At 42.0% G+C, this 14,159-nt stretch overlaps 1 protein-coding gene across 1 annotated transcript in view; it reads right to left on the bottom strand.

The window, feature by feature from the left end:
- DLG5 (discs large MAGUK scaffold protein 5) overlaps positions 1–14,159 on the bottom strand; it is a gene marked incomplete at its 5' end in the record, with an annotated part of 75,555 nt that overhangs the window by 38,366 nt on the left and 23,030 nt on the right. The window contains 10 exon segments of the mRNA XM_083363342.1: positions 612–737; positions 2,735–2,919; positions 3,836–4,066; positions 5,988–5,995; positions 5,998–6,151; positions 6,153–6,184; positions 6,187–6,256; positions 6,259–6,290; positions 6,293–6,300; positions 7,803–8,062. Coding sequence (XP_083219468.1) covers positions 612–737; positions 2,735–2,919; positions 3,836–4,066; positions 5,988–5,995; positions 5,998–6,151; positions 6,153–6,184; positions 6,187–6,256; positions 6,259–6,290; positions 6,293–6,300; positions 7,803–8,062 — 1,106 coding nt within the window.

The raw sequence follows: 14,159 nt of genomic DNA, 5'->3' as shown, positions 1-14,159 counted from the left end.
CTCTCTCTCTCTCTGCCTTCCTTCCTTCCTTCCCATCCTCACCTGCCTGCCTTCCCTCTCTCCCTCCCTCCCTTCCTTTCCCTCCCACCCCTTCCTTCCTTCCTTCCTTCCTTCCTTCCTTGGTGGCACAGTCCTTAGAATGCAGTATTGCAGACTAACACTGGACACAGTTAGGAGTTCAATCCTAACCGGCTCAACGTTGACTCTGCCTTCTGTCCTTTTCAAAGTCGGTAAAACGAGGACCCAGATGGTCAAGGGCAAGAGGCTGACTCTGTAAACCGCTTAGCGAGGGCTGTAAAAGAACCGTGAAGCGGTATATAAGTCTAGACGCTTTTGCTATTGCTATTTGTACCTTTGCTGGCCAACTGCTGACCAGCAACGACAATGGGGAAGCCAGATTGACTTAACCACCGTGTGACTTTCTTGCCACAACTGTGGCAAGAAACACTGTAAAACAACCGTCTCGTTTAGCGAGAGAAATGTTGGGCTAATTGTGCTCGTAAGTCAGGGGCTACCTGCATTTCCTTGCCATAAATATCCTGCCTTCCCGAGGGTTGTGCCTGGAAAGAAAGACCTGGCGCAGAGGATGCCAAGAGTTTTGTATCACCCACTTCAGCTCCTTCAACTCGCGTCCGGCGTCGTTCTTTTGCTTTCTCATGTCGTCCAGGTTGCGAAGGGCCTCCGCCAAGTCACTCACGGCTCGGTCCCTTTCCCGTCTCAGGTTATCGCACAAAGTCCTTCACAAAGAAATGGAAACACAAGGTCAGAGGGCTGCTGCGGTGCCACAACAAGAGTCTCCACACAGCCTCCGCGCCCTCTTCTCTAGGACAGAACGCAGGCCGTCCAACTCGTGCAGCTAGATCAGGAGTAGGCAACCTCAGCTCTTTTGTGACTCATGGACTTCAACTCCCAGAGTTCCTGAGTCAGCTATGCTGACTCAGGAATTCTGGGAGTTGAAGTCCATGAGTCACAAAAGAGCCGAGGTTGCCTACCCCTGAGCTAGATCAATCAATAAAATAACCTTTATTATGGGATAATAAATCTCTACATGGGGCTGCCCTTGAAGACCACTCGGAGGCTCCAACTGGTACAGAATGCAGCCGCGAGAGTTGTGTTGGGAGTCTCCCGATACTCCCATGTTACACTTCTGCTCCGTGAGCTGCACTGGCTCCCAGTTGTCTTCCGAGTGAGATTCAAGGTACTGGTAATGGTGTTCAAGGCCCTACATGGCATGGGTCCGGAGTACCTCAGGGATTACCTGCTGCCGGCATCAACTTCCCTCCGCCCTGTGCGTTCCCACAGAGAGGGCCTCCTCAGGGTGCCACCGGTCAGAGAATGTCGATTGGTGGCCCCCAGGGGGAGGGCCTTCTCTGTGGGCGCCCCGGATTTATGGAATTGGTTGCCGGTCGAGCTCCGGATGGCGCCCGACCCTCGCTCCTTCCGACGTGATCTGAAGATGCACTTATTCGAACAAGCCGGCCTGGCCTGATGGGGGGATGGGTTTGGGATTTTATTGTTTTTTTTTAATATATGTATTTACTGTTTTAGTTTGGGCATTGTATTTAATTCTTTTTTAACTTTTGTATTTTTGTATTTTTATATATTTGCCCTGTTCACCGCCCTGAGTCCTTCGGGAGAGGGCGGTATATAAATAAAATTATTATTATTATTATTATTATTATTATTATTATTATTATTATTATTATTATTATTATTATTACTGACGATTCTACATGGAGAACCTTTTCCTCAGCTAAGCTGAACAGGATTAGACCCTTTGAGGTTTTTGGATGGGAAATCTCTGCCTACTCCTCCACTCTGTTACATGCAATATATATATATATTGGGAGCACGGAGTACGTAAGTGCAGATAGTCCTCGACTTACAATGATTCATTTAGTGACCATTCAAAGTTTCAACAGCAACTTTGGAAAAAAAGGGACTTTACAGCTGCTTTTTGCACTTACGACCTGCCCAGCATCCCCCGGTGATGATCTGATCAAAATTCAGACGCTGGTATTTACATTCAGATGGTATTTACATTCAGACACTGGTATTTACATTCAGATGCTGGTATTTACGACGGTTGCACCAACGTGTGATTCCCCCCTCGGGCGGCCTTCTGACAAACAGAGTCAAGGGGGGAGCCAGTCGCACAGCCGTGTGACTAATTTAACAACGGCAAGGAAGGTCGTGAAACTCAGTCAACAAATGTCTCGCTTAACAACAGAAGTCCTGGGCTCAATTATGATTGTAAGTCAAGGATGACCTACAGTAGTGGCCCAAATTGTGAAACAGTTGCTGGAATTGGGTATGTCTAGTTTAATGAAGAGAAGGACGAGGGGTGACAGGATAGCAGTCTTCCAATATCTAAGAGGGAGTCGAGCTATTCTCCAAAGCGCCTGAAGGCAAAGACAAGAAGCAACAGATGGAAACTCATCAAGGAGAGAAGCAACCTGGAATTAAGGAAGAATTTCCCAACAGTGAGAACAATTAATCAGTGGAACAACCTGCCTCCAGAAGCTGTGTTTGCTCCAACACTGGAAGTTTTTAAGACGAGACTGGACAACCATTTGTCTGAAATGGTATAAGGTTTCCTGCCTGAGCAGGGGGTCGGACTAGATGACCTCCAAGGTCCCTTCCAACTTTATTATTATTGTTGTTCTTGTTATTGTTGTCGGGGACTAGGTGTACAGCCCTGGATAGTACAATTTCCTAGAAAGGATTATTTTACCGTATGCTCTCTCGTTCGGCAACGATCTTATCCCGCTCCTGGAAGGCCCAGTCCCGCCTGCATTTGGCAACTTCCGCTTCTTGCGTGGCTTCCCTTAACTCCTGCGACATGGCTTCGTACTGCTTCCGAAGGATTTCTATTTCTTTGTTCGCTCTTTCTACATCCAGCGTGGCTGAATCTTGTATCTGCGAAAAAGCAGATCACGGAATCAGAAGCAATGCGAGATAATACGAAAACAGGTGCTCAAAGTTGTGGAGTGGAGAGAGCCCAAGACAGATTGAAAAGAAGAGAAAAGGAAAGAAAAGGAAATTAAAACATTCCGACAACCTGCTTTGAAAATATTGGAAGCTCTGGATTTATTTCCATAGAACCCCAATAATCTATACTCCGTTCCGTTATTACTTCTGTGACTTCGCTTTGGTTGCTAATGCACTTTACATCTTTTTAATTAAAAAAAGCCCTTTCTTATCTTTTCTCTTTGTTCTCCCCACAGTGTCCTACTATTTGATTTGTGTTTTGCTATTTTAATCTATATAATCTAATAAGATGTCTTTTCTTTTTTTCCCCTCTTTCTCTCCCCACTGTGTCCTACTAATTGCTTTTATGTTTTACTATTTTATTCTATAAGGGACGCGGTGGCTCAGTGGGTTAGGACGCTGAGCTTTTGTCGATCAGAAGGTCGGCAGTTTGGCGGGTCGAATCCCGAGTGCCGCGTAGCAGAGTGAGCGCCTGTTACTCGTCCCACTTCTGCTAACCTAGCAGTTCGAAAGCACGCAAAAATGCAAGTAGAAAAATAGGGACCACTCCGGTGGGAAGATAACAGCGTTCCGTGCGCCTTTGGCGTCTAGTCATGCCGGCCACATGACCACGGAGACGTCCTCGGACAAGCGCTGGCTCTTCGGCTTTGAAACGGAGATGAGCACCGGCCCCTAGAGTCGGAAACGACTAGCACGCGTGTGCGGGGGAACCTTTACCTTTACTTATTTTATTCTATCATCTAATAAAATGTCACAACATTTTAAAAAAAGAAAACAAGACTTCCAAGAAAACAGCATCCTACTCTGTAATCTTTTTTTTTTAAACAAAGAGTCACGGTATTACCTGGCGCGCTTGGTAGTATTCTCGTAGTAGGTGGTCTCTCTGGATAATGGCTTCCGTCCTCTCCTTCCTGGCTACATCCCTCTCTTCTTTCACGGTCTCAATATCCTTACATGCCTGGTCCAGCTCTTTCTGGGCCTCAGCCTTATCCTTCACTTCGTGGCAATATTTTTCCAGAAGCTCATTCCTCTCGCAGATGGCTCGGTCCCGCTCCACCAGAGCAGAATTCAGCTCCTGAAACGGAAGCCACCATTTGTGGTAAGTCCATCAACTGCTGGAGGAAACTCCTCACCCAACGAGCAGATGTTGGACCCGTTCGAAGCTCCTGGTGCTGACCAAGAAGAAACTCTAATCGCCGGGCACCTATTAGAGGTCGTTAACTAATAACTGAAATTGAAGCATTTTTCTGCACACAACTTGTGTGGAACCCAGAGGGCTTTTTTTTTTTTCCCAGGAGGCAACTGGACTTTCTGGTGTTTCTTCCGAAGACGTTTCCCTTCTCACCAAAGAAGCTTCTTCTGGCTCTGACTGGATTGGTGGGGAGTGGAAGTGATTTATATGGCCTGGCTGAGGAATTATGGGAGTTGAAGTCCACAAGTCATAAAAGGGCCAAGTTTGAAGACCCCTGGCCTAGAGTACAGGTCATTTTCTTCCCTCACTCACCTAGACATCCTTATTAAAAGATCTGAGGATTTGTTTTCATTGGGGGAAATTAAATATCTGAGAAATATTGCCTCAGGACAGTAAAAAGGTAACAGAAGAAGTAGAATGTTCTGGGAGGAAAGACACATAAGGAAACTATTCATCTTTCCTTGTGTTCCTCTATTCCTTTGGTTATTCTTCCTACTAAGCAACTGAGTTCATAAAGTTATAGTGAAGAGCACAACGAAAACATTGGTACCACTGCATGTCTCCTACCAGGCCAGAAACTGGGAGAGTGGGAGTTCTAGTACTGCCTTAGGATATAAAACCAGCTGGGTGACCTTGGACCTGTCACTTTAGCTCAACCCCAGGAAAGAGGCAATGGCAAATCACTTTTGAAAAACCTGCACTCAAAGGATACTCTCATTTCCCAATGGCAAAGATTCTTTTTAAGAAAGAAAGAAAGAAAGATAAGAAAGAAAGAAAGAAAGAAAGAAAGAAAGAAGAAAGAAAGAAAGAAAGAAAGAAAGAAGAAAGAAAGAAGGAAGGAAGGAAGGAAGAGGGAGGAGGGAGGGAAGAAAGAAAGAAAGAAAGAAAGAGAAAGAAAGAAAGAAAGAAAGAAAGAAGGGAGGGAGGGAGGAAGGAAAGGAGGGGGGGACAGGAGAAGAAGGGAGGGTGGAGAAAGAAAAAGAAAAAGAAAGAGGAAGGGAGGGAGGGAGGGAGGGAGAGAAGAAAGAAAGAAAGAAAGAAAGAAAGAAAGAAAGAAAGAAAGAAAGAAAGAGAAGAAGGAAGGAAGGAGGGAGGGAGGGAAGAAAGAAAGAAAGAAAAAAGAAAGAAAGAAAGAAAGAAGAAGAAGAAAGAAAGAAAGAAAGAAAGAAAGAAAGAAGAAGAAGGGAGGGAGGAAGGAAGGGAGGGGGGACAGGAGAAGAAGGGAGGGTGGAGAAAGAAAAAGAAAGAAAGAGGAGGGAGGGAGGGAGGGAGAGAAGAAGAAAGAAAGAAAGAAAGAAAGAAAGAAAGAAAGAAAGAAAGAAAGAAAGAAAGAAAGAAAGAAAGGAAGGAAGGAAGGAAGGAAGGAGGGAGGGGGGACAGGAGAAGAAGGGAGGGTGGAGAAAGAAAAAGAGAAAGAAAGGAAGAGAGAGAAGAAAGAAAGAAAAAGAAAGAAAGAAAGAAAGAAGAAAGAAAGAAGAAAGAAAGAAGAAAGAGGGAGGACGGAAGAAAAAAAGAAACAAAGACAGACAACTGATGGTATTATCAAGGAATGACCCTGAGGACAACGGATTAAACCTCCAAGTGGTCCCAACAGACTCTCCAAAAGAAGGCAAACGACCAGCTGTCTGCAAGGAGTATAAATTCCTTCCTTTCTCCACCATCCACTCAGAGCGGAAGAAGCTTCTTGGATGAGAAGCAAAATGTCTTCAAAGAAGAACAAGAAAGTCCAGTGGCCTCCTGAAAAAAGCCCCTTTGGGACAACCGTGACCTTGGGTGATGGAGAACCTCCAGAGATATTCCATACCTGTCTAAAGCTTCCATTTCCTCACTGGCCACCTTCTTCTCCGAGGAGGTGTTTTTCAGCTTGGATTCTGCCACCTCCAGCTCCGTTTGAAGTTTGTCGACTTCTTTGATCACCTGATCTCTCTCGCTCATGATGAGGCGATACTCGCTGAAGACCGAGTCCCGTTTCCTCCTTGTACTTCTCCGCATCCTTGGCCGCTTGAGTTGCACCGTTTTGTACCTCGTGGCTTCCGACTGCAGCCGTTCCATCTCCCTCTGCCAGCTCCTTGTTCTTGCGCCGTTGCTTTGCTCAGTTCTTGCTGTGTGTCTCAAATCTAGACGCCAAAAGAGCGAGGGGTGATGGTTTGGCAGGAAAAGAAAGGGTGTTGTTGTTGTTTTTTTAATCAATCCCTTTTCCAGTTAGAGCCAGAACACAAACTGTTTTAAAACAGTCACAGGAGAAGCAACGTGGCCCACGCTGCCTTCTGCTTTGCTCAGACAGGATTAGTAAGCAGAGTTTAAACTTTAACCCCAATAAAAAGCGAGCGGATGCAAAGAGCTGGGCTACACTCCGCTTATCTTTCTAAGTGCCTTCCCTTTTCAAATCCACCTCCCTTCCACCTCTTCCCGAGGCAGACTGGGAAAGAGGAGAGACACCGTGGAAGTAAGGACAGCCACCTCGGTCGCTTTTCGCCTCAAACCTGTCTCCCTATACGCACAGACTCACACTTCAAATGTCGACTCACAAACAGGCAGAAAACCAACGGGGTTGTCCCAGTGGTGCTTTTTTTTTTTTTCCTCAGGAAGCAACTGACTTTCTCTTTTTTTTTCCTTTGAAGACGTTCCGCGTCTCATCCAAGAAGCTTCTTCAGCTCTGCCTGGAGGGTGGGAAATGGAAAGATTTATACTCCTTGCAGACAGCCGGTCATTTTGCCGTCTTTTAGAATTCACTGCATTCCTCAAGGTGGCCTCAAACGACTCTCTAAAAAGAAGGCAGGTGACCAGCTGTCTGCCAGGAGTATAGATCCTTCCATTCCCCACCATCCAGTCAAGGCTGAAGAAGCTTCTTGGATGAGAAGGGAAACGTCCTCAAAGAAAAACAACGGAAGTCCAGTTGACTCCTGAAAAAAAAAGCATCTCTGGGACAACCATGACCTGGATGACGGAGAACCTTTCTAAGATACCAATGAGGTGGTTCCGTTACGTCTACTTTGGTCCCGAGAGACCGTGAGTACCACCAAGGAGGTGAAAGAGAGAATCAAATTAAGGTGCTTCTACTGAGAAGCTCTGATCTAGAAGACCCGTTGTTCTGTACCAGCGTGCTACCGGCCCTGCAGAAAAGGCAGGGGCAAACCCTTTACAAACGGCAAGAGGCTGGAATTACGCCTGCCAAATATATAGCTAGAAAAACAAACAAGACACGAACCAAGAAACAGGAGCTTTAAGAAACAGGAACTAACCAACGGTTGCCTTCAGCAAACCAGCCCTCCCCACACATTCCCCTTATATAGAGTTCAGGGCGTGGCTTCTCTCTGCCTCCTTCCGAGAAGCCCCATTGCCTTCCTCTGTTTACTCCTAATTGACTGCCTCCTGCATCGGGCATCCTTGAACAGGGCCAGCTGTGGGTCATCTCATCCATGCTGTCCAGGCTCACACAGCTGGGTCTCCATCGTGACCAGGTGGGAGGGGCCTGGCTGAGGGCTCTCATCAGCAAGATCTTCAACCCCCTCAGCAAGGTCTTCAACACCCCCCCTCCTCCTCTGAGTCATCCGACCCAACTGCCGAACCCACAGGCTGACCCTGAATCACAACAGCCGTTGGGGAAATGGACATTTACCTTCTCAGAGAAGTAGAGCATTGCTGCTGGAAGTGGACGGCTGTGTCCCGCTGCTTCATCAACATGTCCATCTGTTTCTGGAGACACTTGTTTTCTTCTTCGATCTGCTCTAACCGGCTCAGGTCACTATTGTGACTGGCTATTTTTTCATTGTACCGCTTTCTTAGTGCATCGTAGTCCTTCTTCACCACTTCTAGCTTATCCATGGCTGTATCGTAGAGTTTATTCAAGATCTCCGATGACCCATTTTGCTTCATAACCTACATGAAGGAAAAAGAGGCTTTAAACAAAAGCGAGACATTATATATATGTATGTATGTATGAAGTGCTTTTTTTGTAAAAGAAAAAGGTGCCGGAACTCACACATGTAATACAACCCGCCTTGCCTACCCTACAAGGTTCCATTCAAAAAAGGTGCCGGAACTCTGTTCTGAGCGTTCTATGACAAAAAAAGCCATGTATGTATGTATGTATGTGTGTGTATGTGTGTATGTGTATGTGTATGTGTATATGTATATGTATATACATACTTTACTTAAATATCTACTGGTTCATTCTGACAATAGGCTGAATCCCAGAACTAAATAGAAATTAAACACACTTGGAAGGCCAGACTTGGAATACTGCATCCATTATATGTTACTTACATGTAAGGGTGCAAGTCTATACATATGTTGTATTTATTATGTTTAAATGTATGTTGTGTCTGTGTACACTTTGAGAACAAGCAACTAAATTTCATTTTTAATGTATGCCATTGTGCGCACAGTAAAAGATGACAATAATGGTCATCTATCTATCTATCTATCTATCTATCTATCTATCTATCTATCTATCTATCAATCTATCATCTATCTATCTATCTATCTATCTATCTATTTATCTATCATCTATCTATCTATCTATCTATCTATCTATCTATCTATCTATCATCTATCCATCCATCATCTATCTATCCATCCATATCCATCCATATCTATCTATCTATCTATCTATCTATCTATCTATCTATCTATCTATCTATCTATCTATCTATCATCTATCCATCCATCATCTATCTATCCATCCATATCCATCCATATCTATCTATCTATCTATCTATCTATCTATCTATCTATCTATCTATCTATCATCTATCCATCCATCATCTATCCATCCATATCCATCCATATCTATCTATCATCTATCTATCTATCTATCTATCTATCTATCTATCTATCTATCCATCTATCTATCTATCATCTATCCATCCATCCATCCATCCAGTTTTGGTCACCACGATGTAAAAAAGATGTTGAGGCTCTAGAAAGAAGGGCAGAGAAGAGCAACAAAGATGATTGGGGGGCTGGAGGCTAAAACATACAAAGAACGGTTGCTGGAATTGGATATGTCCAGTTTAACGAAGAGAAGGATGAGGGGTGACATGATAGCAGTCTTCCAATATCTCAGGGACTGCCCCAAAGAAGAGGGAGTCAAGCTGTTCTCCAAAGCGCCTGAAGGCAGAACAAGGAAGCAACGGATGGAAACTAACAAAGAGAGAAGCAACCCCTAGAACTAAGGAGAAATTTCCTGACAGTTGAAACAATTGATCAGTGGAACAACTTTTGCTCCAGAGGTTATGAATGCTCTACCACTGGAGGTCTTTAAGAACAGATTGGACAACCCTTTGTCGTAAATGGTATAGGGTTTCCTGCCTAAGCGGGGGGGTTGGACTAGAAGACCTCGAAGGTCCCTTCCCATGCTTCTATTCTATTCTATCTATTCTATTCTATTCTATTCTATTCTATTCTATTCTATTCTATTCTATTCTATTCTATTCTATTCTATTCTATTCCATTCCATTCCATATTTTATTCTATTCTATTCTATTCTATTCTATTTCTATTCTATTCCATTCCATATTTTTCTATTCTATTCTATTCTATTCTATTCTATTCTATTCTATTTAAAAATCCAACTCTATTCTCAATAAAGAATCTTCTATTCTGTTTTCTATTCTATATTTCTATTCTATTCTATTCTATTCTATTCTATTCTATTCTATTCTATTCTATTCTATTCTATTCTATTCTATCTATTCTATTCCATTCCATATTTTCTTTTCTTTTCTATTGTATTCTATTGTATTCTATTGTATTCTATTCTATTCTATTCTATTTAAAAATCCAACTCTATTCTCAATAAAGAATCTTCTATTCTATTTTCTATTCTATATTTCTATTCTATTCTATTCTATTCTATCTATTCTATTCTATTCTATTCTATTCCATATTTTCTTTTCTTTTCTATTGTATTCTATTGTATTCTATTCTATTCTATTCTATTTAAAAATCCAACTCTATTCTCAATAAAGAATCTTCTATTCTATTTTCTATTCTATAATTCTATTCTATTCTATTCTATTCTATTCTATTCTATTCTATTCTATTCTATTCTATTCTATTCTATTCTATTCTATTATTTCTATTCCATTCCATTCCATTCTTTTCTATTCTAATTCTAATTCTAATTCCATTCCATTCCATTCCAGCGTTCTCTTTGTTTCTTAAGGCGTTGTTTCAACAACATCATTTCCATATGAGCAAATGCCTTATGCATTAACATAAAAGAAATGCTAAAGCGCTGTATCATTCAAAAGAAAAAAAAGCCAGGTGGAAGAGAAAATTTGGAGTGTGAGGAAGGAGGATAGAAAACATATGGCTATGCTCGAACTTTGATATTTTAGAAGATTCGTAGACAACCAAGGACAGCCAAGGAAACAAGACAAAACACCAACTGATTTGCAACACTGATAAACGTTTAGACCCCCCCCCCCTTAGAAGTCACCCTGTCTTTGGGCTTGCCTTACTGGGTGTGACACGTTGTGCATACGGAAAGCGTTTCTGCTTGAATTTGGTTAAAGAGCAGGTCATTTTCAGCCTGAAGTTTCAGGCAAGTTTTTTTTTTTTAAATCGTATTTATTTCTCCTCGCCTTGCTTTGCTTTCCAGATGTGGTATACATTTCCTGCACTGCTCAATCTCCCTTCTCTTTGAAGTGGCTTTACAAGCAGCAAATGGTTAACCAGAACAAATAGCCTGCTTGCTTGCTATGTACATTTATTTATGCCACTCCTGTGTTTTTAAGACGTTAAGACGAGCCCTCCACGCTAAAAAGGGGGCCACAAAATCCCGCAACAGCTGCAGCTTCTAAAGGGGTCAGGCTGTGAGAAGATACCAATTCACTGCATCCTGTACCTTCCTGCTTGAAAATTGCTGAGCTTGTAAGAGTAGCAAGTTTGGGAGGATAAGAGGAGGAACGTCTGCTCTTCTCTATAACCTCCCAAGTTATATACAGACTTTTTTTTTCCCCGCGCTAAGAACGGGTTTCATTTTTTAGAAGGATTAACTGGATTTGAGATTGTTAAAAGGGTTAAATATTTGGGGGTGACTTTGTCGCCCTCTAATACAAAGCTATATAAAAATAATTATGAAAAACTATGGGGGAAAATTCAAAAAGAATTGGAGAGTTGGGAAAAATTGCAATTGTCTTTGTTGGGACGGATTGCAGCAGTGAAAATGAATGTCCTGCCCAAATTTTTATTCTTATTTCAAATGATACCGATTCTTAAGAAAGATTCTAATTTGGAGGAATGGCAGCGTGGTATCAATAAATTTGTCTGGGCAGGGAAAAGGCCACGAGTTAAACTTAAGATTATACAGGATACTCGTGAGAGAGGTGGTCTTAAAATGCCTAATCTTAAACTATATTATGAAGCTGCTGCATTAGTAGGAATAAGTGATTGGATTAATTTGACGCAACCGAGGTTATTAAATCTTGAGGGCCATGATTTGTTGTTTGGCTGGCATGCATATTTGTTGTATGATAAGAAGGTAGATTCCGTGTTTAGGATGCATATTTTAAGACAGGCACTGCTGAGAGTTTGGAAGAAGTACAGATACAAGTTAAGCAGCAAGATACCATTGTGGGCAATTCCAAAACACGCAATAGAAAATATACATGCTGGTTTCAAACACGATGAGACTACTTACAAGGAAATTTTAAGTTTGGAAAGGAATGTTTGGTGCCTGAAATCATATAATTTCTTGCGAGAAGAGAAGGTTGTTCAAACTTGGTTTCAATATATTCAGTTACGGGCCAGGTGGAAAGAAGACCAGAAAAATGGATTTGTAATGACTGATGAAAATTTGATAAAGCAAATTAGAAATCAGGGACCAGCACATATTAAACGGATATATCTTGCATTGATAGAGATTGATTCAGAAACAGAGCTGGTTAAGGATTGCATGATAAAATGGGCCCAAAACATTCAGGAAGTTATTACAATGGACACCTGCGAAAAGATTTGGGTGAGGAATGTAAAATTTACACAAGCTCAAAATTTAAGAGAAAATTTTTACAAAATGTTTTATAGATGGCATTTAGATCCTAAAAAGCTTGCAAGTATGTATCCGAATTATCAGCCTAAATGTTGGAGGTGCGGTGATGAAGATGCAACATATTTTCACATATGGTGGACTTGTAAAAAGGTTAAGGCTTTTTGGATAAAAGTCTGGTGGAATATGCAGAAGGTTTTTAAACGGAGGATAAAGTTTTGCCCACAATTTTTTTTGTTGGGAATAATTGTTGACGCTACAGTTGTGGACTCTAAGTTGATGCTGAACTTAGTTACGGCAGCAAGACTTTTGATAGGTCAATATTGGAAGAAAGAGGAACTGCCGACTATACAAGAGTGGATTTTAAAGGTTTCTGACCTGGCAGAGATGGCGAAGATTTCGGCCTATTTGAAAGATCATTCGCAAGAACATTATATTATGGAATGGAGAAATTGGATTGAGTTTATCCAGAACAAGTATAGGGTTAAGAAGTTTTATGTAGCATTCGAATAAGTCTTCCTTCGCTTTGTTTTTTCTTTTTTCTATTTTAGTTTCTTATATATATTTAATATTGCTAAGGCTTGTTTTATCCTATACAAGCTAGAGAGTAATGGATTTTAGAACTTGTAATTGTTAGTATATGGTTGTTTATGATTGCTTTTTTATATATATATACCTTGTATTTAGCTCTGGGAAGTCGGGGGGGGGGAGGGGGGAGGGGGGGAGGGAGGGGGGCGAGGAGGGAGGGGGGGAGGGAGGGGGGAGGTAGGGGGGGGAGGAGGGTGGGGGAAGGGGGGGTTCTTTAAAGGAAAACTGTATTGTAAAACTTTTCAATAAAAAGAACGGGTTTCATTTTGGTGCGTTCCCTCTTTCCTCAAACCGAGTTGCATCTTATCCGTTCTCTGGGGCGTGACGTATATAACATACCAGTGCAGAAGCATCACAATTTGGTAAGTTTTTTTTTTTCATTCACAACTATGAACAATAATCCAATATTTGAGAGGCTGCCCCAAAGAAGAGGGAGTCAAGCTATTCTCCAAAGCACATAAAGGCAGGACAAGAAACAACGGATGGAAACTAATCAAGGAGAGAAGCAACCCGGAATTAAGGGTAAACTTCCTAAAAGCGAGGACAATTAACCAGTGGAACGGCTTTGCCTTCAGAAGTTGTGGGTGCTCCATCACTGGAGATTTTTAAGAAGAGATTGGACAACCATTTATCTGAAATGGTTAAGGGTTTCCTGCCTGAGCAGGGGGTTGGACTGGAAGACCTCCAAGGTCCCTTCCAACTCTGTCATTCCGTTATAATTAATGTTTGCAAAAAAAAAAAAAGCTCATCAATTTAAATTACCGTTCTATCTAGATTGGCACAACTTTGATTAAGTTTCTCTCATTTTACTATTTGGTAACGTCCTGTGGGGTGTGGCCAAGAGGATGCAAGAGAGGTGGAAATTCATCCGCTATCCTCCAAGTGAGGCATTGAGAATCAGGTGCAACAGACAGAAACCCAGACTGGATTGAAATTCAATCCTATCAGAAGAGGTCCTTAGAAGACAGAGGTTCATGAGAAACAATGATAACATGGGCAAAGGATTTTGGACATAACGTAGAAGTAGAAAACTGGCAAAGCCTTTGGCAAAGAAATTTCTAAAATAACAAAAGCAGTGGCGTACCAAGAAAACCTATGCAAAATGTTTTACAGATGGCACTTAACACCGGTGAGGTTAGCAAAAATGTTTAAAAACATATCTAGCGATTGTTGGCAAGGTAGACAAAAACCAGGCACTCATTACCATCTTGGGTGGACATGCCCCAAAGCCAAAAGATTCTGGTCAAGAATACATGTATGGTTAGAGGAAAATGACTAAAAAACATATAGATTTTAAGCCAGAATTATTTTTTGTTAGGCTTAACTATAGGACATTACGAGAAAGAGCGTACACATCTAATTTTACAAGTATTAACTGCAGCAAGAGTTGTGTTC

This window comes from Vipera ursinii (genome assembly GCF_947247035.1).
Source record: "Vipera ursinii genome assembly, chromosome: 5".
In the NCBI taxonomy this organism is placed as follows: Eukaryota; Metazoa; Chordata; class Lepidosauria; order Squamata; family Viperidae; genus Vipera; species Vipera ursinii.
This window is presented reverse-complemented; position numbering and strand designations above follow the sequence as displayed.